Source organism: Pangasianodon hypophthalmus, chromosome 26 (assembly GCF_027358585.1).
Source record: "Pangasianodon hypophthalmus isolate fPanHyp1 chromosome 26, fPanHyp1.pri, whole genome shotgun sequence".
In the NCBI taxonomy this organism is placed as follows: Eukaryota; Metazoa; Chordata; class Actinopteri; order Siluriformes; family Pangasiidae; genus Pangasianodon; species Pangasianodon hypophthalmus.
Genome location: NC_069735.1, coordinates 15,063,026 through 15,088,744, shown reverse-complemented (window position 1 = coordinate 15,088,744; position 25,719 = coordinate 15,063,026). Strand labels below are relative to the sequence as shown.

The following is a 25,719-nucleotide window of genomic DNA, read 5'->3' as shown; positions in this document are numbered from 1 at the left end:
GTGTAAAATGGGGGGAAAATTTAAACAATCTCAAGTGATAACGGTCACATTTTGCTGTTTTGCTGAAATCCAGTGTAGACGCAGTGGAGACACTGGAGCAAAAGTTGGACTCAAAGTCCCAGAATACAGTGCAGCTCTGTGACACTGAGTTACGGCAGAGACTCGGTTCGGCTAGAGTGTACAGATGAGGAGGTGAGAGAGCTTTACAGACTAAAAGACTAAAGCGCCGCTGCATCACTCTTTAGGTAGAGATAAAGCGAGAAGCGAGAAGTTTCAGGAATCCCACTGACATCTTTATCAGTCGCTAGTCAAACGGATTTGTGGGTAGATTTCTTTCTTTATTCAAAGAACCCTTTAAAGAACCCATGAAGAACTATTTTGTAAGAGTGTGTGATTCATTAAAGAGTGTGTTTCATTTTATTATGCTTGTTTAACATTAATTAATGATGGGGATTGACACATTGATAAATTCAGAGTTCAAGAATAATGGAAAGGGAGCCAGGCTAAAAAATAAAAAAATAAAAAAATAAAAATCAGGCTTTGTCTGACGTCACCAGGTGATGCCAGATTGTGGTTTTCAGCAACACCTTGGACAGCTTCTGGTTGGATAAAAATGTATGATGTTTACTCAAACTTGTATTTGAAGATTATATTACCCATAGGGTCACCATAACAACAATTTATTGTATTATCGTATTGTAAAAATATTGAAAATTTTACACTGAAAATATATTGTAAATACCATTGGATTTATTATTCTAGTGAGATCTTCATTAGATTAGATTAGATTAGATTAGATTAGATTGGATTTGCGCCAGCAGTAGGAAATTTTGAGCCTATTGACGCTTTAATTCAATAAACACCCTCATCCTCTCTCTTCCCGGGACAATTTTCCTTCCCTAGCACCCCCTCTGTCTACACACAGTCCTCAGAATTATATAATCTCACACACCCACCTTCCCAGATTAGATTTATTGGCGTGCCACGTGCAGTTTACAGATTGGACAGGAATAAACGTATAAATGGTGATTAAAATGACTGGGTGGGAGGGATACTCATGACTCTCCCTTGTCAATCACAGTGACACTAGCCAGTCATAGGCATCTATGAGCTCGTGTATGTGGAAGAGGGCGGATAGCGCGTTCCTCGGAGTGTGTGACGCTGGTTTGAGGTTATCGGATGGAGGAAGCATGTGTTAGTCTTCTCTCTGTCGTGTGATAGTGGAGAGCTGGATAGTGGATGGGTAATTGGCTCCTAGAAAAGATAAATCATGGGAACTCAGTGTAAATATGACAGGTTAAGGCACGTGGACATCAGGGTTAGAGAGTCTGTAGTATCCTTAAGCCTCCACTCAGGGCGCTGGGACTCATTCCTGCATCACTCAGGACATTCGTGCTGCTCTGAAAACGTGGACTTTTTCTGTATCTGGCAACCCTGTTTAGGAGAAGCCTCAGCACCTGATTGGTCGAGCAGCTGATCCTGGGGCGGGGCTTGGGCGCGTTTTCTCTCTGCCAGCCTCGCCTGCTGTTGGGTTTGTGATCTATCTATCTGTCTAGCTGTCTATCTCAGCGTCTGTGTAGCTCTCCGTTCCCGTTCAGGGTCATTCGGTTCATCCGGTGCTGAGCGCGAGCGGCGATGGCGACATCACGGCCGTCTTTCTTGCTTCCGTTTTGCTCGTGACCAGCTGGAGGATTCTTCAAAAAAAAAAAAAAAAAGAGAAAGAAAGAAAGAAAGACGCATTAAACCGTGGAATAAAAGGAGAGGGTTGACAGCGGAGCCCGGTACTGAAGAAGGGAGTGTCGGAGTGTGTCGGAGTCGGAATCGGAGTCGGGAGTCGGTGTCGGTGTCGGTGCGCGTGCTTGCCGTGTTTTTCCCCCCTCCTCCTCCCCCCTCCTCCTCCCCGTGTCTGTGTGAGAGGTAACGTCAGTAACGCGCGGTGCGTTAATTCCTGCGTGATTAACTGAGGATGTGTGTATAGTGGATGGATGGATGGATGGATGCATGGATGGATGGATGATCATGATGATCTCAAGGCCCGGTTTCCGCTCGTCTGTGCATCAGCGTAAAGTCGACATGCGTGCGTGCGCATGTGTGTGTGTGTGTGTGTGCGCGCGTGTACGTACGTGCACGCGCGCGTGCGTGTGTGTGTGTGTGTGTGTCGCTCCCACTGATGCACATGAGGCCTCAATAAATTTCACGTAGGCTATTTGTAATTTTGCACGGCTGTGGATTTAGTTGTCTCGACAGCAGCGGGCCACCATTTTGTTTTTATTAACGCGTCACGACCACGAATTAGACCAGTCGTTCACGCGCGCGCGCCTGTTTCTGCGTACGCGTCGCCCGGCCTGTTTATTCCTCCGTTTGTTTGTTTGTTTGTTTGTTTATCTTGTGGTAGTGGTGGTGGTGGTGGTGTTAGAAGGCAGGCCGCAAATCGGTGACATTCAGCCGCACCCATAAATAAAGATAGGATGTGCATGTGCATATAGGGTACACATGCTGTGTATTATTATTATTCTTATTTCTATTCTTATTATTATTATGAATCTTTATTTTGAATCTGTTTCAGCTGTAAGTGTTTCTCCCCTTCCTCCTGTCAATCTTGTATCCTTTTTAGGATGTTGCGGTGGCGGTCCGGTTATATAACTGCAGGCAAAATGACACACACACACACACACACACTCACACACACACACACACCCTTAGAGAGGGCTCCGTTTCATTCACTTTATTGATCACACTCCTGTTTATTCTCTCTAATTGAATGGCAGGAGCAGTGTTTTTTTGGCTGGAAATGGTGAACAATAGCACAGGAAGACTTGACCACAGGAATGGCCGCAGCCAAGGCCAGTGGATTTGTTGACATTGGCTCTGCTCGCTTGTTTTCTTCTTAAATCTGTCACTTATTCTCAATAGCCACGATTAAACACTTATTCTCTGTTGTCCTGGCTCGACTAGCTGAGGAAAACCGGGTTTAGAGTGTTGTGAAGGAGTATTAGAGTATTAGTGTTGGTTGTTGATGTTCGTGGCTGTGTTTTGGTTTCGTGATGACACACAGGAGAGGCGGGCGATACGGTCACAAATATCACATCACGATACGCCTGATGTATCACGATATTTAGCTCCACTGAGCTTAAAGCAGTAGCCAGTCAGAATTTTGCATTTGCAAGGAGCAAACAGTCTGGTAAACCTTGAGAGGTGTCTGATTCCTCTTAAAGGTTTCTTCTTCGTATCGTCTCAGGGAGTTTTTCCTCGCCAACATCGCTACAGGGCCGGACAACATGATGATATGATGTTGATATTGTCATGTCACGATAACCTTCTGAGATATCGCAGATCATTGTTATGCTTTTTTCCATGATTTCAGACTGATTTAATGCGGCTGATTTGATGTCAGAATTTTGTATTGAATCTTATGTTGTTGTTTGTTTGTTTGTTTTTTTTTAAATTTTGCCTCTTTTTTGGTGCTCAGTAATTTTTTTAGGGATTAAATAAAAGCATCGTTAAAAACACACTGTTTCTTTGCAACGTGATGCATATCATGTATTGCCTTCATATCATATCATATATATCATATCTTATCATGCCTTCAAGTATTGCGATACGATGTTTTTTTTTCTATCGTCCAGTGCTAACAAACGTCTCCAAACGCATGTTGTGATGTAATTTATTATGAGACCAACATCACAACTATATACACAATAACTTGTATTACCTCTTCATTTAGATGTTCTACCCCCCGCACTGTCTTTACAGATTATTCATTCGAGTAAAACGGACATCGCATTGAGCGTGTTTTCTCCCTTTGTGCATTAACACACATTATTTACTAAGATTTTAATGTATATATACATTCATTTCGGAATAATAGGAATATTTCCATCTGCTATCTAATCTGGCCCCTCCCACGCAGCTATGTCACAGTGTCACAGTCTTTTGTTTTCACTGTTCATTCATCATAAACATGGATGATTGAAGTGTGTGTGTATATTTATGTTAGTCTGAATGTAGCCTGTATATCAATATTTATAAGGAACTCAGACACCCATCATTATATAGACACTGAGTGATGATTTCCATTGTTATGCATCTTGTTTTGACAGCTTTCTTTCTTTTTTTTTTTATTTATTCCTATCCGTATGCATGTTGAAACATTTGCATTGTACTGATGCGTGCTGTCCCGCTGTTACAGAGGGGGGACGACTGGGGAAGTTGTCCCAGGCTTGGGCTGGGTGGCAGCCCAGGGGTCCATTGACATGTAGAATAGCCCTATTTGATCAAAAACCGTGGGGTCTTGAAATTCTATACAGCGGGTATGAATTGTGTGGGAGCGAGGGCTGTGTTTCCATACAAGCTGAAATAAAAACCTAAGCTCTTTTTTTTTTTTTTTTTTTTTTTTTTTGGCTGCAATAGTATGCTAAATTTACCAGTATCAGTTACATTCAAAAAAGGAAAATTCTTGTTTATAATCTTTCACTAAAATGCAGTGACCTGTGCATTGCTCCTGAATATCTTCCACCTAGGGGTGTAACCCGATGACACTATCTGCTTAGTGCTCAAAATAGCTGTATCTCGATTTGTATTCACAGTTTAACCAAAAATGGGTGTGGGCTAAACCATAAACGCTGAAAAACACAGGGGAAAAAAAAACCCCGAATATAAATTCTGTCTCTCACAGCGCCTCAACCTCAGCTACATCACTTCAGCTCGTAAATGGTCTCAACTAGGTGTTTTTTTTTTTATTTTTTTTTATTAACTCTTGCTCTTACAGTTATTAATTTTGTTTGTACCTGCCTGCGATGGTTTCTATCGGGTTTATTGGTTCTGTTTGCCAAAATATAAACGAACTCGTGGCCTAGTTTAAGCTACCACAACCCTGACCAGGCAGTTCCTAAGGATGCTGTAAATGCACTGCACAGCGCCGCATGTTTACGTTCTTGGTCTTTGTTTGTCCCGAAAGCTTCATATCTAACTGCTGGCTTGCTTCTGCATGAAAGTAAAAACCTTCCGCTTACAAGACTTCTGTTGCGTTCCACAGGATCTCAGTCCTGAGTCCAGACGCCATGTGAACCTTTCTTAAAAAAATAATAATAATAATAATAAAACACACCAGAATAGTGCTCCTCCTATTCGAGTCTGTATTTGTATTTGTTTAGAGCACATTAGCTGTTCATTCAGACTAATGTATTTCTATTTGGTTACATCTCTAGCATGCATATGGGAAAGAAAACAACATTAACCAAGCGTAATAGTCATTTCCTTATGGCTGGAGCATGGTTTAATTATTTCACACTCAAATATCCTGTTTCATTCTGACAAACAATTATTTTTATATGTAATATGTATGTATGTGTGTATATATGTATATATGTATATATGTATGTATATGTGTATATATGTATATATGTATGCATATGTGTATGTGTTGTGTGTACATAGGGTGCAGAAGAGCCGCTGAAATTGATTGCTGTTTTAAACAAAGGTTCAAATATTGAGGCCATAGACAGGAAGTGTTGACCTGCAAGGACTTGATGTGATCAGTAGCTGATCCAGAGTCTGTCTTTGTTTACTGTGTTTGACCCCCGGCTATAATAAGGAGAGAGCCACGCTGCTCTGAGGTCAGCGGTTTACTTTACACCATGAAGAGAGCGAGAGAGGAAGAGCGGGCCGTGAGGAGACCGCCAGGGCCGGGGAGGGGCGGGAAACCCGCGTCGGGTCTTAACAATGACTTAATTTCTCATGCAAAAGTGTGTGTGTGTGTGTGTGTGTGTGTGTGAGAGAGAGACAGAGAGAGAGAGAGAGAGAGAGAGAGAGAAAAAGAAGGGGGAACGCTAGGGGAGGGGAGAATGATCTCTGTGTGTGTGTGTGTGTGTGAGTGTGTGTGTGTGTGTGTGTGTGTGTGTGTGTGTGTGTGTGCGCTCATTTTTTTTTTTTTTTCTTTTGTCACTTCCTTCCAGGCTGAGTCACCCACCGCCGGAGCGCCCGAAGGGTCCCGCACGCAGGGAAAGCAAGACTCGGGGAGGGACGTGGTGAACAAGTGAGCAGACGCTGAAGCGTAAAAAACAGGAGGAGAAGAAGAAAGAGAGAGAGAAAGGAAGCACGGTGGCAGGGGTGGAACGAGCGACCCTGAGAGAAGAGGACGAGCACTGGGCTCCCCCCTGACCCCTAAACCCCCGAGCTCGGAGTCATCATGAATGACCAGAACGTGGTGAAGGAGGGATGGCTGCAGAAGAGAGGTGAGAGAGAAAGAAAGATCTGAGGCTTATTATCATATGAAATCCATACCATTAAACACAGTTCTAAGCTTTAAGTGTATTTGTGCTGCAAAAACATGATTTAGAGTGCACACAAAAAATTTTTATTTGAATCTGAACACACACACACACACACACTATCACATCAGTGTCATGCTTGTGTCTGACTATAGCTTGTCACTCTGAAATTTCCGATCTCCGACTAGGAAAAAACAACTCTAGCACCTCCTTAACCTGGAATTCTTACTTGGAAAAGTTTCCTAAGCACCACTGTCATTCATTCATCCTCAGCTTTAATTATCCTGGTCTCTCCCGGATCTATTTACAAGCAATAATTGTGTGAATGATGTGTTATGGAGCTTGGAAGCTAACAAAAGTATCTGAGGATGAATTTTGTAGATTTGAATTATATACATGTCTCATTAAATAAAAAAAAATGTGGTGTATTTAATAAATTTACATTTGTGCCAGTGTTTTCTCTTTGTTTTGAATGTGCTAGGGTTAAGATTTGCCTTCAAAAACATGATTCAGCATGACGTGAACAGGTACTGTTTTTCAATCAGATTTTTCAATCTGAGCCCTAAATAAAAATCTTAAAAATTCTAAATTCAAAAATATGGATTTGATACAAATGAGGCCAAATGTGAAGCATCCAGGAAAACGTAGATGCTTTCAGTTGTTGAGGGGAAAAAAAAAAAAAAAAAGTTTTTAAGTTCTACTCAAATAGCTCATTTTTTATAGTGATGTTAAATACTCGATGCTCAGCGTAACTATCTCGGTAACATTCTGTAGCTAGTTAGGCAACGTTAACAATCATTCGCAGCTAACAGCAAGCAGTTAACAAGTTAGAAATGTAGCTAGTTCAGTAGGACAAGTACTGTAGAAGCACTCCTGAATGCTTCCTGGTTCAAAACAAGGTAGAAACATGGGCAAAATGTCCATTTATTACATACACCGATTCACAGGGGACATGGCGGCTTAGACGTTAGCATGCTTGCCTCGCAGCTCCGGGGTTGGGGGTTCGATTCCCACCTCCACCCTGTGTGCATGCAGCTTGCAGGTTCTCCCAGTGCTTCGGGGGTTTCCTCTGGGTATTCTGGGTTCCTCCCCCAGTCCAAAGATATGCGTTGTAGGCTGATTGGCATTTCCAAAATTGTTCATAGTGTGTGTGTGTGTGTGTGTGAGAGAGAGAGAGAGAGAGACAGAGAGAGATCCTGACACTTTTCCTCTTGGCTTTCCTTGGGGGGAATACCTTGAGAAGTGTGCGTGTGCGTGCGTGTGTGTGTGTGTGTGTGTGTGGCCATGATTTTGTGTTTTTCTCTCCTCAGGGAGGCTACATAAAGAATTATGTGTGTGTGTGTGTGTGACTTTCTGATAATCTGTCTATAGTAGTGGAGATGTGTGGGTGCTTACGTCTTGCTTTGTTGGATTTTTTTTTTTTTTCGCTTTTCCTTCTCTGCAGATTTGGAGGTCTTTATTGTTCATGCATCTGGACTCTTTTGACATCAGTTTAATCCAAACAAGTTACCGAGACTTTACAGTGATCCTAAAACTCTGTATAGTTGAATGACTGATGTTGAGTCTATAGATTTTGGTAAAAATTGGAAAACCTTCCTAATGTAACATTTTTCTTTTAAAAATGGGACTCCAGTATGTCTGTAAAAAAATGATATTGGGGCGGAGCTATGTATGAGTTTGGTTTGTGATGTCACTGAAAAGTTTCACAGCTTGCAAACGATCATATTTAAGATTAGATGATAACAACATGCTTCCTGGAAACCTTTATCTGCAGAACTTGTACATTCACTAACACTAAGTTAGTTAGAACTAAGTTAGTTATCTAGCTAACTAGCTGTTCAAGTATAAATGTTTACAGGAACCATGTTGTCATCTTCTATCATCTGTCATTTTTTTCTCGTAAACGTTTATTAACAGGTGTTAAACATTAGCCAATTTAGCTCAATAACTAGCTTAGTTCTAACTAGGCTAGTAATTGAACTAGCTTAGCTAGTGCTTTTGATGGGGAGAAGTTTGGTTGCAGATAACCTGCTAGATAGCTCACTGAGCTAGTGTCAGTAATATTGTGCTATTTAGGATGGCAGGAGAACATGAGGCTGTTTCCAATTTGCATATTTATGCATATTCATAAATTCTGACTCGAATTCTTTAATGAAGGTAAACATGTAGAGATGAAGCCGTTTTTAGTCATTTCCTGGGTCTTCCATCACTGTTCTACGCTCTTAGAAAAGGTTCCTAAAGGGTTCTTAAGGGATAATTAGGGGTTCTTGCTTTCTAAAGGGGTTCTGACCCCTCTCAGAACCCTCTCAGAAAGGGAGCTCTACAACCTCTAGAAGCTTTAATGAATACGCCAGAAGGACTAACAGAGGAACTCTTTAGAAAGCAGAGAAGTTGGAGCACCATATGCTTGCGATTCTGACTCAGATTTTTTTTTTTGTTTTAAGAAAAAGTGTTCCATAAGGGTTCTTTGGATAGTTATGGGTCCTTAGTTGCCTAAACGGGTTCTATCGAGAACTATATGTGACAGATTGAACCTTATAATATAAGGTTTTCCTGGATTCTTTGAAGTTTTCCCTAAAGGTGCAACTGAAGAACCTGTTTAGAGTGTGTTCTCATGTCTCGAATGGCAGAGTGTATGAACTGTGTGTGTGTGTGTGTGTGTGTGTGTGTGAGAGAGAGAGAGTAAGTAACTTTCTCCTCATGTAGACCTGGAGACCTGAGTGATTCTAATTTTTCTCATCTCAGCAGAGTGGACTGTGTGTGTGTGTGTGTGTGTGTGTGTGTGTGTGTTGACGAGTCCTGTGTTCCTCTGTCTGTCCCTCCAGGAGAGTATATAAAGAACTGGAGGCCACGGTACTTCCTCTTGAAGACGGACGGCTCCTTCATCGGCTACAAGGAGAAGCCCCAGGACGCAGACTTCGCCTACCCGCTCAATAACTTCTCTGTGGCCAGTGAGCTTCTCTCTTCTCTATTCTTTTTTTTAATTCTTTCATGAAGTGTTTTGGCACCCTGGAGGTTTCCGGGTATGTTTTTATACCTGGAGCCTGAGGTTTCTGTGGATTTGTGTTTTCTCTTCTGAGGATTGAATCGTATTTTTGGAGTCTGGAGATGTCCAGCCATAATGATGAACATCCAAAAAAAGATTTTTCTGTCTCTTTAAATCCTAAGCTAAAAAAATTTTCTTGACATGAGTCATGAGTACATTTTTGGAAAGTGACTTTTTTTTTGCGTTCGCTAGACATCACTGTTTAGGCTGGTGAGAATCTCGGCCCTTGAACACGTACTTCGCATTTCGGTTTGCGAAGGTGACGATCCAAACAGACGAATGCTTCACATTTCACTGAGGATAAACAGCGGATAGTTCACATCGCCGCTTCTCTCTCTCTCTCTCTCTCTCCACACAGCTCACACTCACAAATCATGTCTCATATTCTCACTCACACACTTCCATCTCTGTTAGAGTGTCAGCTGATGAAGACGGAGAGGCCGAAGCCCAACACCTTCATCATCAGATGCTTGCAGTGGACCACTGTGATCGAGCGAACCTTTCACGTGGACACACCTGAGGAGAGGTGAGCGATTCCACACTTCACTGTAGTAATCATTATAAGTACAGCGCTTTTTCATTTCCAGTCCAAAATGTCACGAAAAGAAAAGATCAGTGAGGATAGAGATCGGATCTGGACCACTTTGTTGTACCAGTGGCGAGGCAGATTGAGACGTGATTCAAAGACTGTATGTCTGTTGCCACGGTGACAGGGACGAATGGGTGGAAGCGATACAGATGGTGGCGGACAAGCTGGCCAAGCAGGAGGAGGAAGGAATCCTGTGCAGCCCCACCACCCAGATCGAGATCGTCAACGAGGAAGAGATGGACACCTCCATCAGCCACCATAAACGAAAGGTGAGAGGACGGGGCTCCTGCAGGCGGCTCGTCCCGCTTGTAAAGGTCTACACCAGAATCACATCACACAACTTTCTTCCGTTTCCTTCTCCATCAGACAATGAACGACTTCGACTATCTGAAGCTGCTGGGCAAAGGCACCTTCGGGAAGGTGATCCTGGTGAAAGAGAAGGCCAGTGGAACTTATTATGCAATGAAGATCCTGAAGAAGGAGGTCATTATTGCCAAGGTGAGGCACCACTCTTTTTTTTTATCTTTATATACTATACATGTAATTTACATTCTTACAGTTATAATACAAGATGGCCAAAATAATGAGAGACCAGTGGGAATATGTTGAGCAAAATCTGCAAAAACATGACAGCGGCTGAGAAAAACACATAGAACCTAAGCTTTGTAAATATTTGTAAATAATAAATACAAACTTATATACGTGTAGTTTTACTCTTATCAACTTTTTGGACACTCTGCATACTTAATATTACAATCATGTCATCCACAATCATGATGTTATTCACAATAACACACAACTTGGAGTATTCTACTGTTTGTTAATGTTTCAAATATCTATTTTTTAATATTAGCCATTTCTTTTGCTACAGAAAGTGGCTTGATGCTATGCAACAAAATATCGTACAATGGAATATTTTGGATTTTTTTTACACCTGTAAACTAGCTGCAAGTATCTAAGCTTCATTATAGCTGGCTCCTCAGCACACCAGCTAATATAGTTCTCATGTTTTCGTACACTGAATTACTTTACGTTGTTCTAATCTCTGTGGAGGAAATTTTACAGTCCTGTCGTAACCACCATTTTTATTTAGACACCAGACAGTAGTAGTGTTATAAATTATTACTTTAATTATTTATAGAACGATCTACCATCAAACCAGTCCTGCCTTACTAATGATGTTGCCATGAAATATCTTTATGACACTTCCGGTGCATGATTCTGATTGGTTAATCCTGTTTCACACAATAGCAGCAGGTAGCCAATTAAATGTGACTAGACAAACTAAGGGAATTGTTCTTTTGACCTTTTGGGGCTGTTAAGTGTGAAATCATAATGATGACCCTGTTGTTGCTGTATAAACATCATTATAGCCTAATTACTGCGTAGGTTTATACCCGAAATCTCTCCTAGCTGTACCTCTTGTCATTTTTTTATCAATGGATCATCTTTCTAATATAACATGCCTGCTCTTTAATTGTGTACGTGTTGTTTTTAGCAGTATAACGATTTTGCGTTAAGGAAAAACAGTCTTGTCCAGACACTTTCCGCTTTACCTGGTCATATCTCTCTTATTCCATTCTCTTCTCTTCTCTTCTCTTCTTCCTTCCCCTGTTCAGGATGAAGTGGCCCACACTCTGACTGAAAGCAGGGTATTAAAAAACACTAGGCATCCCTTTTTAACCGTGAGTGCTTTTGCTGAACACACGTACTCAAAAAATCAAACAAATTTGCACTCCAAAATTGATGAAAAGTACAGAAGGTGCAGCGTTGCCTGAAATCCTCTTTATTTCCCAACACAGTCTCTGAAGTACTCCTTTCAGACCAAGGATCGTCTGTGCTTCGTGATGGAGTACGTCAACGGCGGAGAGGTAAAACGTGATCCAATTCCTCAGAGAGAACTGAGTTTGTCATTTTTTTTAATGATTTTGTTGAACGAACACTTCATTTTGATCATTCAGTTTCAAAATCGATCATATGATGACACAGTAGTTGACCTAATGTTAGCTATCGAATATGTCTGTCGAACATGGCCGCTAGTTTACTTTCTGAATATACAGCCAAATGTTAGCTAGCTTCCTGTCAAACTGATGCTAGTCACATGATGTTATAGTTCATTTAATATAAGCTAGCTTGCCTGTGCAGTTGGATAATTCTGTCTAAATATCACTAAAAACCAGTATGACCCCCTAAATATCTCTTGTTTTTGTTATTTATTTATTTATTTTTACATGTAACTTTCGAATTTCATAATAAAATGGTTGATGTACCATTAGAGTACTAGCGCAGTTGGCTACATCTTTTAATTGTACAGTACAATTATGCATCTAATGTTAGCAACCTGATAAAGTGCACTTGAATTATTAGCTTTGATTTCACAATGCTAATCGCTTGCTACTTGATTGCTAGCTTTGTTTACCTGATGTTAGCAAGCTTACTAGAGCAGATGGTTACTGGATTTAATTTCACAGTAAAGTAGTTCACCTAATGTGAGCTAGCTTACTAGCATTGTTGTTTACTAGCTTCAATTTCACAATGCTAGCTAGCTTACTAGTGCAATTTCACAATAAACCTAAAATAGTTAAATGAATTCCTTGGTTAGATAAAGTTAGTTAGCATTCCCTTGTTAACTACTACTGCTCAACTGTTGTACTATGTAATTAAAACTAGTATTTTATGTTAAAAACAACATGGTGGAAAAAAAAAAGAAGAGTGTGCGTTTGGAAGATCACGTTTAACTTTAAGCTCCACAGATTATTCATTCGTTTGTTTTTCTACTGCAGCTGTTTTTTCATTTGTCAAGAGAGCGCGTGTTTTCGGAAGACCGGACCCGTTTCTACGGCGCCGAGATCGTCTCTGCACTGGATTATTTGCACTCTGCTAAAATTGTTTACCGCGATCTTAAGGTAAGCTCCAGCTCGCCCGTTTATTCCAACATCCTCTGTGTGCAGATCATGAAAACACAGAAAGGTGTGTGAGTTGTGTGGAAGTCTTCTGGTAGGAAGAAGGAAGTCACTGGCATTCATACATGCACGTAATAAAAATAAGAATTATTAGATGAATTTTCATAGACATTGTTAGCTGGCAAGCTAATATGTGCTGACTTAACAAAACGTCTGATAGGACTTTTACTTAAATAATTATACCGGCTCATCATATTCACTGCTACAGCTAGCCGGTTAGCTAAATAAGCTGAAAGGATTGTTCATGAACAGTGTTTTGTTTTCACTCCTAAAGCTAAGCAGCTAGCTAATATGAGGTAATCTGACAGAATTTCTGACAGGATTTTTAACTCATGAAAATGTTTGTTGAAAAGAAGCTAAGCTGAGAGGTTTCAGATATTTCAGAAAACTAAACCTACTCAGAAACATTTAAATATATATCCTTTAGTCTGTGTCTTTTGTCCATTCATACAGCACTTTAAGTGTGTGTGTGTGTGTGTGTGTGTGTGTGTGTGTGTGTGTGTTTAGCTGGAGAACCTGATGCTGGACAAGGACGGCCATATTAAGATCACAGATTTCGGCTTGTGTAAGGAGGGCATCACTGATGCTGCCACCATGAAGACGTTCTGCGGAACTCCGGAGTATCTGGCACCTGAGGTAGTGCGTTCCTCACATTCCATAGCCAGCTCACATCCTGAAGCTGTCACGCATCCCATAGCCAACTCGCATTTCATAACCACCCAGAGTTGACTCATTCCGTAGGTGACTCACATCCCGGAATGGACTCGCATGTCGTAACCAGCTCACATCCCATAACTGACTTGTATCTCATTCTGTAACCGACTCTCAGTGATTAGCTGATCGTAACTGACTCGCATCCCGTAACCGACTCTCATTCCATAACTGACTCGCATCCATTAGCCAACTTGCAACTTGTAACTGTCTACCATTCCATATTCGACTCGTATCCATTTACTGACTCGCATTCCATAGTCGACTCGCATCCATTAACTGAGTCGCCTCCCACAGCTTACTCCCAACCCGTATCTGACTCGCATTCCATAGTCGGCTCGCATCCGTTAACTGACTCGCCTCCCACAGCTTACTCCCAACCCGTATCTGACTCGCATTCCATAGTCGGCTCGCATCCGTTAACTGACTCGCCTCCCACAGCTTACTCCCAACCCGTATCTGACTCGCATTCCATAGTCGGCTCGCATCCGTTAACTGACTCGCCTCCCACAGGTGACTCACAACCCGTATCTGACTCTCATTCCATAGCCGACTCACATCCATTAACTGACTCGCCTCCCACAGGTGACTAGCACCACGTAACTGACTCGCATTCCATAGCCAACTTGCAACACGTAACTGACTCGCATTCCATAGCCGACTCACATCCATTAACTGACTCGCCTCCCACAGCTTACTCACAACCCGTATCTGACTCTCAACCCGTATCTGACTCTCATTCCATAGTCGACTCGCATCCATTAACTGACTCGCCTCCCACAGGTGACTCACAACCCGTATCTGACTCTCATTCCATAGTTGACTCGCATCCATTAACTGACTCGCCTCCCACAGGTGACTAGCAACACGTAACTGACTCTCATTCCATAGCCAACTTGCAACACGTAACTGACTCGCATTCCATAGCCGACTCACATCCATTAACTGACTCGCCTCCCACAGCTTACTCACAACCCGTATCTGACTCTCAACCCGTATCTGACTCTCATTCCATAGTCGACTCGCATCCATTAACTGACTCGCCTCCCACAGCTTACTCACAACCCGTATCTGACTCTCATTCCATAGTCGACTCACATCCGTTAACTGACTCGCCTCCCACAGCTTACTCACAACCTGTATCTGACTCTCATTCCATAGTCGACTCGCGTCCATTAACTGACTCGCCTCCCACAGGTGACTAGCAACACGTAACTGACTCTCATTCCATAGCCGACTCACATCCATTAACTGACTCGCCTCCCACAGGTGACTCACAACCCGTATCTGACTCTCATTCCATAGTCGACTCGCATCCATTAACTGACTCGCATTCCATAGTCGACTCGCATCAATTAACCCACTCACATCCTGTAACAATAATGAACTCACTTTCAGTAACTGACTTGCATCCCTTAGCTGACTCACATCCCAGAGCCGACTCACATCCTGTAACTGGCTTCCCATAACCAACCCTCCTGTACACCTTTACAGAGTTCTTGTGCAGGTCTGGAAACTATGGAATTAAGCATCGCTCATTTTCAGACCTGAACAAGGGTTTAAATTCAGAAAGCATTTTGGAAACAGTGGAATGATGTGGAAATTGTATTGTCAGTGTAGGGCTGTAAGTCTCTTGTCTTTAGACATAAACCCACATCACATTTTATCTTTTCCTGTTTCATCATACAGCGAACAGCCTTTAAAATTCTTCAGAATCGTGAACATATAAGGTCTGAAATGTTTTCCAAAAAATAAAAATAAAAACAGGAAATTCTTCAAGAAAATACAGGACTGTTGTTTTACTTAGGATTTTAGTGGATGATGCCATCATTAAAGCATGACTTCACAATTCATAAGCATCTGGTGTGAAATGTTTTGCTGTGGTGTGGTGTGCTGTGGTGTGTGTGTGAGTCATAGCTCGATTGCGTGGAAGTGTATGACAGCATGTAGTGGTTTAGTACGAGAACATGAAGACTTCAGCATTAGTGTGTGTTCTCACCCTGTGAAAATGGGAGCTCTTGTGAAGGGGACAGTAGAAAAAGTCAAGAAAATAAAAAACTGTGCTGATTGAAGAGATGGATTTATTATTAAACATACATCTGGCCTTAACGCTGTTGCTTTCCCGGTCTCTCTCAGGTGGTGCATTGGGGGAAAGTTCACAAATTCGTACCATTGTCGCATTTTTTTAAACAAGTCATTATATGAATGTCAGTGTTGTATCTGATGTGGTAAATATTAAGGATAAAAATCTTGACCTCCTGGCAGAGACAACTGGATTTTGGGTTACAATATCTTAGTACATATATTAAATACAGTAAAAAATAAATAAATAAATAAAATTAAGGTCTGCAGTATCACATCCTCTTTTAATGCTTTTTATTGTTTTATTTCATTTTATTTGTGTGTTATTTCAGTGCTGTTTGGATTTGGATTCAGGGCTGGTGTTATCGTACAGGACTTTGGCCGACTCTTGAAGTCTTTAAATGTGCCATATAAATAAAGGCGACTTGACTTGACTAGTATATAATGCTGTTAATCTTTACATGAGCTTCAACAAACAGACAGAGCCAAAGCATTACTGATCCACTATCATATTTACACTGAGTTTGGAGTCGCCGTATTTTATCATACATGGCAGTATGGTTTATGGCTGTTTTGATTTTGGTCTCATCCCATCACAAAACACAGTTCAGGATCTCTTCAGAACAGCTTCTAAAAAAAAATAATGTTTTAATAAATGAAGGGTGCCAGTAATTCTGAAGTCGAGAAAATGTCTGTCTTATTTACTTGTGGATCAGTTCTAGCGTTTTTAAAACGTAGCATCGACGCTGTGGAGAAAAGAATTTGCCGTATACCGTAAATGTAAATGTAATGAAATGTAATTGCATTAACAGGTAAAAGTGCAGCCCATGAGAACACACACACACGCAAGTCACACACACACTCAGCGGGTTAATGCGATACTCTAAGTGCTTGAATTGATTATTGCTCAGGTATTGGAGGATAATGTGACCGGTTCGGCTCGGAGTGTAACGTCATCCTGTAAGTGATCTCTCCGTGTGCTCAGGTGCTGGAGGATAACGATTACGGGCGAGCGGTGGACTGGTGGGGGCTCGGCGTGGTCATGTACGAGATGATGTGTGGACGCCTTCCCTTTTATAATCAGGTACGTTCGAGACGAGACGTGCGTGACACTGTTTTAGTGCGTGAGTCATACGTGTTATAATTACTGTTAGTGTGTGTTGCATTGTGTTGCGTTGCGGTTTTGAATGGGATCAGTGTGCATGATTTTGGGCTTTCCTTTCTGTAATGGCTTAATGTGTGTTTGTCTAAACCCTGTCCCTGTGTGTGTGTGTGTGTGTGTGTGTGTGTGTGTGTGTGTGTTTGGGGTTGTGCTTCCAGGACCATGAGAAGCTGTTTGAACTGATTCTTATGGAAGAAATCAAATTTCCCAGAACCCTCTCTGCTGATGCCAAGTCTCTGCTCTCTGGCCTGCTCATCAAAGACCCTAACAAAAGGTGTGTATGTGTGTGTGTGTGTGTGTGTGTGTGTGAGTATGAATTTTGAATTGTATCTGGCTCTAATGTAATCATTTGTAGAGATGCTTGTGCTTGTTATTAAAATGTATATACACTAAACTGATGTGTGCCATTACATTTGCACAAATGGGCGTTTCTGAATCGGCGTGTGTAGGCTGGGAGGAGGTCCGGACGACGCAAAGGAGATCATGAGACACAGTTTCTTCTCTGCGCTGGACTGGCAGGATGTTTATGACAAAAAGGTACCACACGGTCAGGTTCGGTAAACGTGAACATTTCACTGTGTAGCTGAAATGTAGCTGGGATTTTATGAAGGCGGCCATCTTTTTTTTTTTTTTTTCCTGGTATGGTTTCTGCATCCTGAGGCCCCGCTTCCCTAACTGTTATGGTGGAATTGTATGTGAAAGGATCTGGATAAGGTTACAGTTTGTACTTAAATTATAAATAGGGACTATTTTGGCTATTTTACAAGTAAGAAATAAAACACATGGGGCATGCTGTTCGAGGAAAATAGCATTATTAATCGTCTTACACAGCAATTTCTCAATGATTACGATTTATTTATTTTTTTTTACTTATTAAAGAACAACACATACTTTTCATCCATTTATAGTTACATTTAATGTTGGGGAATATCCATGAGATGAGTTAGTTCCTGTTTTCACTTATGTTATAGCAGCTATAAACAGTCGTTCCCTCACCAGCCTCTTTTTTTTTTTAACATTAATAAGACCAAAAAAAAAAAAAAAAAACGCAGCTTGCCAAAGTGCAAACTCGGAAGAGTCTGATACTGGAGACTCCTTCCGTCCTTCCATTAATGCTAAATAAAATCTCACTACAGAAAACCTCACCAAATTGACGATTACATGTCTTTATTAAATAACTTTATTTATTTATTTATTTAGATTATGCGGCGTCACAGTGAATGAGCTGTTACCATAGAAACGATAACGTATTAGAACGAACGCATTACTATAAACTTGTGATGTGCACCTGCACTATTGTCAGAGCTGCTGTTATAGAAAATTAATCAACACCTTCTGACCAATCAGATTTGAGAGTTCAACAGTGCCGTGGTGTGAAATGGTTTATTTAATAACAACATCATGTGAAGAAAGTATATATAAACGTTTGGGTGTGTATTCATGGATAAAGATTTTGGGTGAACAAATATCAGACAGCAAACATGTTTCAGAAAGAATATTAATTTACTGGACTGTCAGGTTTTAAAATATTAATGGACTGATTTTACTACTGAAGTTTCAGTGTGGATAAGAGATGTGATCTCTCTCTCTCTCTCTCTCTCTCTCTCTCTCTCTCTCTCTCTCTCTCTCTCTAGCTCATTCCGCCGTTCATGCCCCAGGTCACGTCTGAGACAGACACCAGGTATTTTGACGAGGAGTTCACAGCTCAGACCATCACGATCACCCCTCCGGAGAAGTGTAAGTGAAAATCCGGTCTGTTTACGGCTTATACACTTTATTGTATTTTCCAGACTGTAAGATGCTTTATTCCCCTTATTCCATCTTAGAATGTAAAGTGATGTTTCCTTGCATCGGCCTGATTCAGATATGCCAAAATCATTTCAAGCTGTTGGAAGAAATACAAAATGAATTTCTATTTTTGTACATGTTGCTAAATTAACATGTATCTTCACCTGTATGTTTTAGAAATTAGCTAATAGTGAGTGACTGTGAAAACAGAATCGGTTTAATGTTGCTCACTGGGTTTCCTTACACTGCATTCAGAAAGTATTCAGACCCATTCACTTTTTTCACATTTTGTTATGTTGCAGATTTATGCTGAAATGCTTTTTTTACATTATAATGCTTTTTTTTTTTTTACAATTTACACTCCGTACCCCATAATGACAAAGCAAAAACCAGATTTGTGAAGACTTTGCAAATTTATTAAAAAGAGAAGAACTGAAATATCACACTGACATAAGTATTCAGACCCTTTGCTATGACACTTGAAATTTAGCTCACGTGCATCTCATTTCTCTGGATCATCCTTGAGATGTTTCTGCATTTTGTTTGGAGTCCACACGTGGCAAATTCAGCTGATTGGACATGATTGGAAAGGCAATACCTATCTATATAAGTCTCACAGCTGAAACTCCATATCAGAGCAAACACCAAGCCGTGAGGTGAAAGGAACTGCCTGCAGAGCTCAGAGACGGGACTGTGTCGAAGCACAGATCTGGGGAAGGCTACAAAACAATTCTGCTGCATTGAAGATTCCCAAGAGCACAGTGGCCTCCATAGTTCTTAAATGGAAGAAGGTTAGAACAACCAGGACTCTTCCTAGAGCTGGCCTCCTGGCCAAACTGAGTGATCAGGGGGAGAAGGACCTTGGTAAGAGAGGTGACCAAGAACCTGATGGTCACTCTGGTTGACCTCCAGAGATCATGTGTGGAGATGGGAGAAACTTGCAGAAGGTCAAGCATCATTGCAACACTCCACCGATATGGGCTTTATGGCAGACGGAAGCCTCTCCTTGAGAGAAAGCCCGATGGGAATATGAAATTTATTTTCTGAATGCACTGTATATGGAAACCATATACAGTAGATTTGACGTTTTTGACTGAGCAGAATGTCCAGAAATTGGCGAATTATGCTCTATAAGTGGCACATATGAATCTCTCATGAGTCAAATTTATAAATAATCATGCATATTGTCAGTTACATATAAATGCATAAACCAATTATAGTGTATAGCAGGGCTTTTTAAACCTTTAGTAGCCAGGAAACACTTTAACTGTAATATAAATTCCACAAAACCCTTCACTATGGATTTATTTCATATTGCATTTTTAAATAATATTTTTAGAGCTTTCTACTCTTGAACTTTCCACCGTACTCATTAGGTCTGAGTTGACTTTGGTGCTTGGACCCCTAAATATAATGACGTTGATCATGTGGGTTGTGATTTTTCACCACTGTAACAAAAAAACACTAAATCATCGACCCCCTGTTTATGCTTCACGGACTTCACTTTGAGAAGTTTGAGAATCACTGTTGTAGAGTAACGTGGGCTTTTTAATTACAGAGTTTAAAGCATGGAAAGTTAGGAGTATTTATCATATAAACATGATATTCAAACTACAAACATTTTGCTGTTCCTATGTGCCCACTTCTAAATATTTCAATTAAATATTTCAATTTAAAAACTGGTGAATTAGCTACTTATAATCAATCCTACTTATATCCAAGTCCCCGCCTACTTCTGTTGCCATGGTAACAATATGCTAAGCGGTATCCTTCTCTGGGAGGAGCAAATCCATGTGCAGGAGTGTATAGTGTACTTATTTTTGGAGGAGATTTATTTAAATTGTAAGTATGCTGCATATTCTAACCCCGCTGCTTCTTCCTTGTAAGTTTATTGCTTTTTCGTTCGTGTCGATATTCTGTGCGCGTATGGCAAAATCTTGAGTATGGTATTACAGCTAACTGGATAAAAAAAAAAAAAAACATATCATCAGTATGAGATTGTTTGATCGTAGATATGAGCAGAGCTCTAGCTAGCATCTTATCATCTGGAAAATACGGCACATCTGTAGGTCATAACGTCTCCTTTCTTTCTTCTTTGTATATAAAGTTGTTGCTCAGATCTAAAGTTTCTCACCTCTCTGTGACCCCTCTGCAGTCGACGAGGACGGCATGGACTCGGCCGACAGCGAAAGGAGACCACATTTCCCACAATTCTCGTATTCAGCCAGCGGGCGGGAGTGAAGCTCGCTCGTTAACCGGCACCAGTGTTTTCATCCGAGGCCATTTAAGGAAATTACGTAGCCATGCTAGGAAAAGTCTGCACTCTTTCCCCTTCTCCTCCTCCTCCTCCTCCTCCTCCTCCTGTTTTCTCTTTAATTATTTAATGACTTGGGGAAGTTTTCATTTTGTTTTGTTTTGTTTTTTTTTTTTTCCAATTTTATTTTTGATGTTGGGAAAAAGGGGTTTTGCACAGATGGGTCCGACTGAACCTAGTCAACCCACATAAAAAAAGAAAGTCTTGTACATTTTCAGCATTGTTGTTGTTTACAGCAGATCAAGAACAGTTTTTTGTTTTTGTTTTATGTTGGGTTTTTTTTCAGTGCATTAAATTATGTCCATCAGTATTACCATTGACGTTGAGCTTATAGGTTTGTTTGTTGTGTTTTTTTTTTTGGTTTTTTTTTTGGTGTATGTGTGCTTGTTTTAAAGAGCCGTTCTGGGGAACAAAACCAAAAATGTTGCCTTATGTGTGCGGACAGACAGACGGACGGACGGACGGCTGGACAGAGAGACAGGGTTCTTGGCTCGCAAAAAACTTTTCTTATCTTTATGTTTCTGCATCGCACTGTATAACATGTTCCACCTCTCGCACTCTGTGACACTGCGGGGGAAATGTGTACGAAAGAAAGACACTAAGGTTTATTATTTTTTTGTTCAAAAGGGAAAGATTTAATTTACAGTACGCAAAACTGCCAGTTACCATAACGTAAACCTTACTCAGGCGACGTCGAGCACAAGCTACTCAAACCAGACAGAGAGAGAGAGAGAGACGGAGAGAGAGACGGAGAGAGAGAGAGAGAGAGAGATGTGGAAAGGTTTGAGGTGGTTTGCTGTTAAACACAACTCAGCTACAGTATAGACAGAATGTCAGAGCACTGATCTGGGATCAGTTTTTCACTTTCCTGGAGGAATATCCTCCTCTCTCATGCACATGCAGTTGAGTGCAAAAGTTTGCAACCCCCCCCCCCCCCCCCTTTTTAATTTACAATTTACAAACAGAAAGCATAACACTCACCCACCATTTCCCATTTAGAGAATCCTTAAAATGTCTGCATGATATATTTCCAAGTCCAGTACACCGAGGTACACAAATAAAGGGTGCATTTTTTTTTTTTTTTTTTTTTTTTTTTTTTTTTTGCTAAACGCCCTAATTTTTTTTCGAAGTGTAAGGTATTTACTCACTCACGGAACCTTAACCTTAACTCTAGGATCCTCCTTTTTCTTGTAAAAGAAAAGTATTTCACATTTTATCTAAAGATAAAATCATTTCAAGGTGAAATTACTGAAACTAAAAGGTGGGTGTGTGAACAGAAAGGAAAGAGCTAGTTCTTCCAGTGTTACAGCTGAGAGGATGCAGGAAGCTGCTTTACAGATAGAAAAGAGGTTCTAAAGGCGAAGGGTGGAGATGTGGTCTGTGTACGTCGCGTCCACTCGTTTATTCATTTGGAAATGAAAGATCGGAAAACGAGCAATGAAGCTCTTGACACTAAAACAGGAAATGAATTCATTTTTTTATAGAATTATTTAAAAAAAAAAAAAAAAACTCTTTTTAGTTCCTTCTGCTAGTTTCACGATATAAAGTCTAGAAATCAAATGTTCATTAATTAAAATATGGGGAAAAAACCTGCCACTGCAGTACATTTCAGCATGAACAGAGTCGAGCTGGAAGTACGTCGGCTGTTCTACATGTTCTGTTCTCTGGTTAAGATGTGTACTCTGGAATTCTGTTTTCCTTCACCATCAGCCTCGTGCTACATTTAAAAAGTAGCACAGTGACCAAGGTCACTCAAGATCGTTTATTAATATTAGCTCCAACCCGAATCTGAAATGATGAAAAACAAGTGACAGAGAAATAACATGAGGGCGTTTTGTAATATTTATTATTTTAAAGCCAAGAACAGATTTGCCCATCTCACTTGCATATGATAATTATTTTTTAAAATTCTGAAATGAAAAATGAATGAACACAATGTAGGCAGACCAGATGTTAAAAAAAACTTATAACCTTATTATTATTATTTTTTTTTTTAAAACTTGTGATAATGAACGAACATCTGGAGAAACTTAAAACTTTAAAAATCTTCTAAATTTCATTATGTTCTCTAAAGGTGTACAAACTTTTGCACTCAACTGCACGTACAATCTCGGATATTGAACGTAGTCAAGATATCGATGAAAACCTGATCCTGGATCAGAGCAGCTCTGTTTATCAGAAGTTTTATAGTCATTTACAAAAGTATTTAACAAAAACAAGAGTGGAAAAAATACAATGGAAATAAATACATAAATAATATTTGTAGATAATATATTAAATCATATATAATGAATTATAATTATGACAATATATAATCCGGGCAGTGTTGTAAAAGTCCTGGCGGTGCCTGTGATACTCTGGGAAAGTGTATTGCGATGAAAAGTATCACGATATCGACATCACGTTGTCCCATCGTCCAGCACTGACACACACCCGGTAGCTATATGTACAGAAACCTCACTACAGATCAGCGCTGTGATTACACACACGCGTTTGCGCGTGTGCCGTGACAGAAGAGCGCTCATGCGTACGCCGTTACACACGTGTGCTTGTGCGTACGCTGTGTTCTGTAAAATCCTAAAAAGAAAAACAAATCGAGGATCAGCTCTGATCAACTAACCACACAAGCTTCTCTTTTCACAACACAAATCTTACTCTTACTTTGATTTGTTTTTTTTGTTGTTGTTGTTGTTGTTGTTTTGGCATTACCCAGTTCAGTTTAGATGAAAGAAAGTGACCAACAGTGCCCTCCAGAATTATTGGCACCCTTCAAATGTGATATTTCGAGCTCAAATCTACAGGGACATCGTCATCATAAAGGGATTTTACACGTGTGCAACTGCAAATTCACTCCCCAGGGAAACAGGGCCTGGTTAAATGTAACAACGGAGTTCCTGGAGGCTGAGAGGAAGATTTTATTTTTTTTTTTTAAAGGAATGGCAATCATTTTGGCAACCCGAGGAGGATGAAGGCTAACACTTGTTTCTTTTGAGACACGTGAAATCAGCCACATCTTTTCAAACAGCTTACAGAGCAGCGCTGAAGAAAGCGTCATCGGCCCTCTTCTGCATACATGAGCTCCCAGGCCCCTGTGATCAGCTAGTGATTGACAGGAGAGAGAGAGAGTAGGCCCCTCCCACTCACTGACAGAGCACTGACGATTTTGCTCCTTTGGCTCGTGATCTCCTGTTGCACTGATTGCGAGCCGGCAAATATGTAGTTTTTTTTTTTAATATGAGAACAATTGAATGGAAAGTTTTAATTATGGTGTAATATTTATTTTATACAGTCATTTTTTGCTCGTTTTTATGAAAGGTGCCAATAATTCTGGAGATTACTGGATGATGTTGGCATGGCAATCAAAACCCAGATCAGATCACCTTCACCCAAAACGACTGAAGACCAAGGCTGTGTCCAAAATCACTTAAAAATACACTATTCAACAAAGATGATTCCCAGGCCCAAATGTAATGGCACCCCTGCAGATCAGTGCACTACATACTGTGTAAAATAATGGCCTTTACTATATTCCGTATATAGCGTTTTACTGTACGAGTGTTACTGTATTGTACCAATCCACAAGTTTCGTGCGGTAATATGTGGTTAGCGATACAGCTTCAGACTCGTCCAATTCGTCCAATCCGACCACTCATGTGATCTAAATATGCAATGGCGTCTATTTCTTTTGTCACAGCAGACCTGTGTCTTATTGTTAGAAACGAAAACAATACTTAACAATAATTTGAAACAAAAGACAGAAAAACATTTCCATAGATTCTGTGGTATTTAAGTCCCGCCTCTTTTATATCCGCACCAATGAGATGTGGAAGTTCGATTTTAAAATTGTTTTCTTTCTGTAATGCTGATTTTGCTAACAATGAAGCTACATCAGGTTTTCTAAACGTTGGTATCATGAGACTTTTCCCCCCTCAGTGTATTTTTGTACCACAGTTCTACTTTTCGCCTACTTACGCCAACGTTACGCTCCGTCTCTCGTTCTTGTGTGACGAAGGTGTGTCGTTTTATGAAAGAAACAAAGGATGCGTTATGAATTTCGTTTTTGTTCTTCAATTCCACTTATTAAGTTGTTCTGTTGGTTTTGTTTGTTTTGTTTTGTTTTTTAAATACCAAAGCGATGCGGCAGGTTTACAGTCAAATGTCCTGCTTTATTGCTGTTTGGTAATATTTATTTTAAGTTATAATAAAATGATGGAAAAACAAATTGTGTTGTGTTTGTTGTATTACTGTCAGGTGGGTGAAAAACTTTTCTAGTAAACCTAGATGTAGGCTGAAAAACATTGAAGTCTGATTCTACGGATAAGTGCGAAAGTTTGCGTCCCCTTTTGAAATAAATGTATGCATTTTTATTAAGACATTAACTGTATGATTTTAGAGATGTTCTTCCAAAATAATAGTACAAAAAATTTTTACATGTAACAGAAATTCCCAAATTGTACACGTTAAGATATTAATAATGGGGGACGAATACGTTTCCATCTCTTTTTCTGCAAATGATGATTTTTTTTGTAATAACTAGTTCACAATTATAACCTCTTTTACATCAGTTTTAATGTCTTTTTTTATTTGTAGATAAATTGTAATGTGAAATAGAGGCATATTTTCCCTTTTCCCATTCAAAACCCATAGATGGGGATGCAAACTTTTTCTCTCAACTGTATATTCACCTGATCAATATTCACAGTAATAAAACAATATTAGTCAGATAATTTACTTCAAAGTATGCTTTGTGTACAATCTACTGTTGTACACCTAGTTTGACATTGTTGCTAGGTAA

At 40.3% G+C, this 25,719-nt stretch overlaps 1 protein-coding gene across 5 annotated transcripts; it reads left to right on the top strand.

Moving 5' to 3' along the window:
• Positions 1-1,491: 1,491 nt before the first annotated feature.
• akt3b (v-akt murine thymoma viral oncogene homolog 3b) lies at positions 1,492-24,679 on the top strand. Of its 5 annotated transcripts, none has more exons than XM_034299873.2 (15): positions 1,492-1,843; positions 5,955-6,233; positions 9,095-9,220; positions 9,730-9,841; positions 10,029-10,173; positions 10,271-10,402; positions 11,524-11,589; positions 11,707-11,775; positions 12,688-12,810; positions 13,375-13,503; positions 16,646-16,744; positions 16,981-17,096; positions 17,272-17,359; positions 18,457-18,559; positions 20,766-24,679. In XM_034299873.2, exons 2-15 carry the CDS (start codon positions 6,188-6,190, stop codon positions 20,849-20,851), a joined length of 1,440 nt encoding a protein of 479 aa, XP_034155764.1. In that variant the 5' UTR covers positions 1,492-1,843; positions 5,955-6,187; the 3' UTR covers positions 20,852-24,679. The 5 variants fall into 5 exon arrangements, with proteins under 5 accessions (XP_034155764.1, XP_034155763.1, XP_034155761.1 ...); XM_034299872.2 differs by having other exon boundaries at positions 1,492-1,849; XM_034299870.2 differs by having other exon boundaries at positions 1,492-1,917.
• Positions 24,680-25,719: the final 1,040 nt, after the last annotated feature.

Bases quoted from the DNA above. Each gene is read 5' to 3' on its own strand.
- akt3b (XM_034299873.2), top strand. From the start codon at position 6,188: ATGAATGACCAGAACGTGGTGAAGGAGGGATGGCTGCAGAAGAGAG. The intron at 17,097-17,271 runs GTGTGTATGTGT...CGGCGTGTGTAG, and splicing joins ATCAAAGACCCTAACAAAAG to GCTGGGAGGAGGTCCGGACG. The intron at 17,360-18,456 runs GTACCACACGGT...CTCTCTCTCTAG, and splicing joins AGGATGTTTATGACAAAAAG to CTCATTCCGCCGTTCATGCC.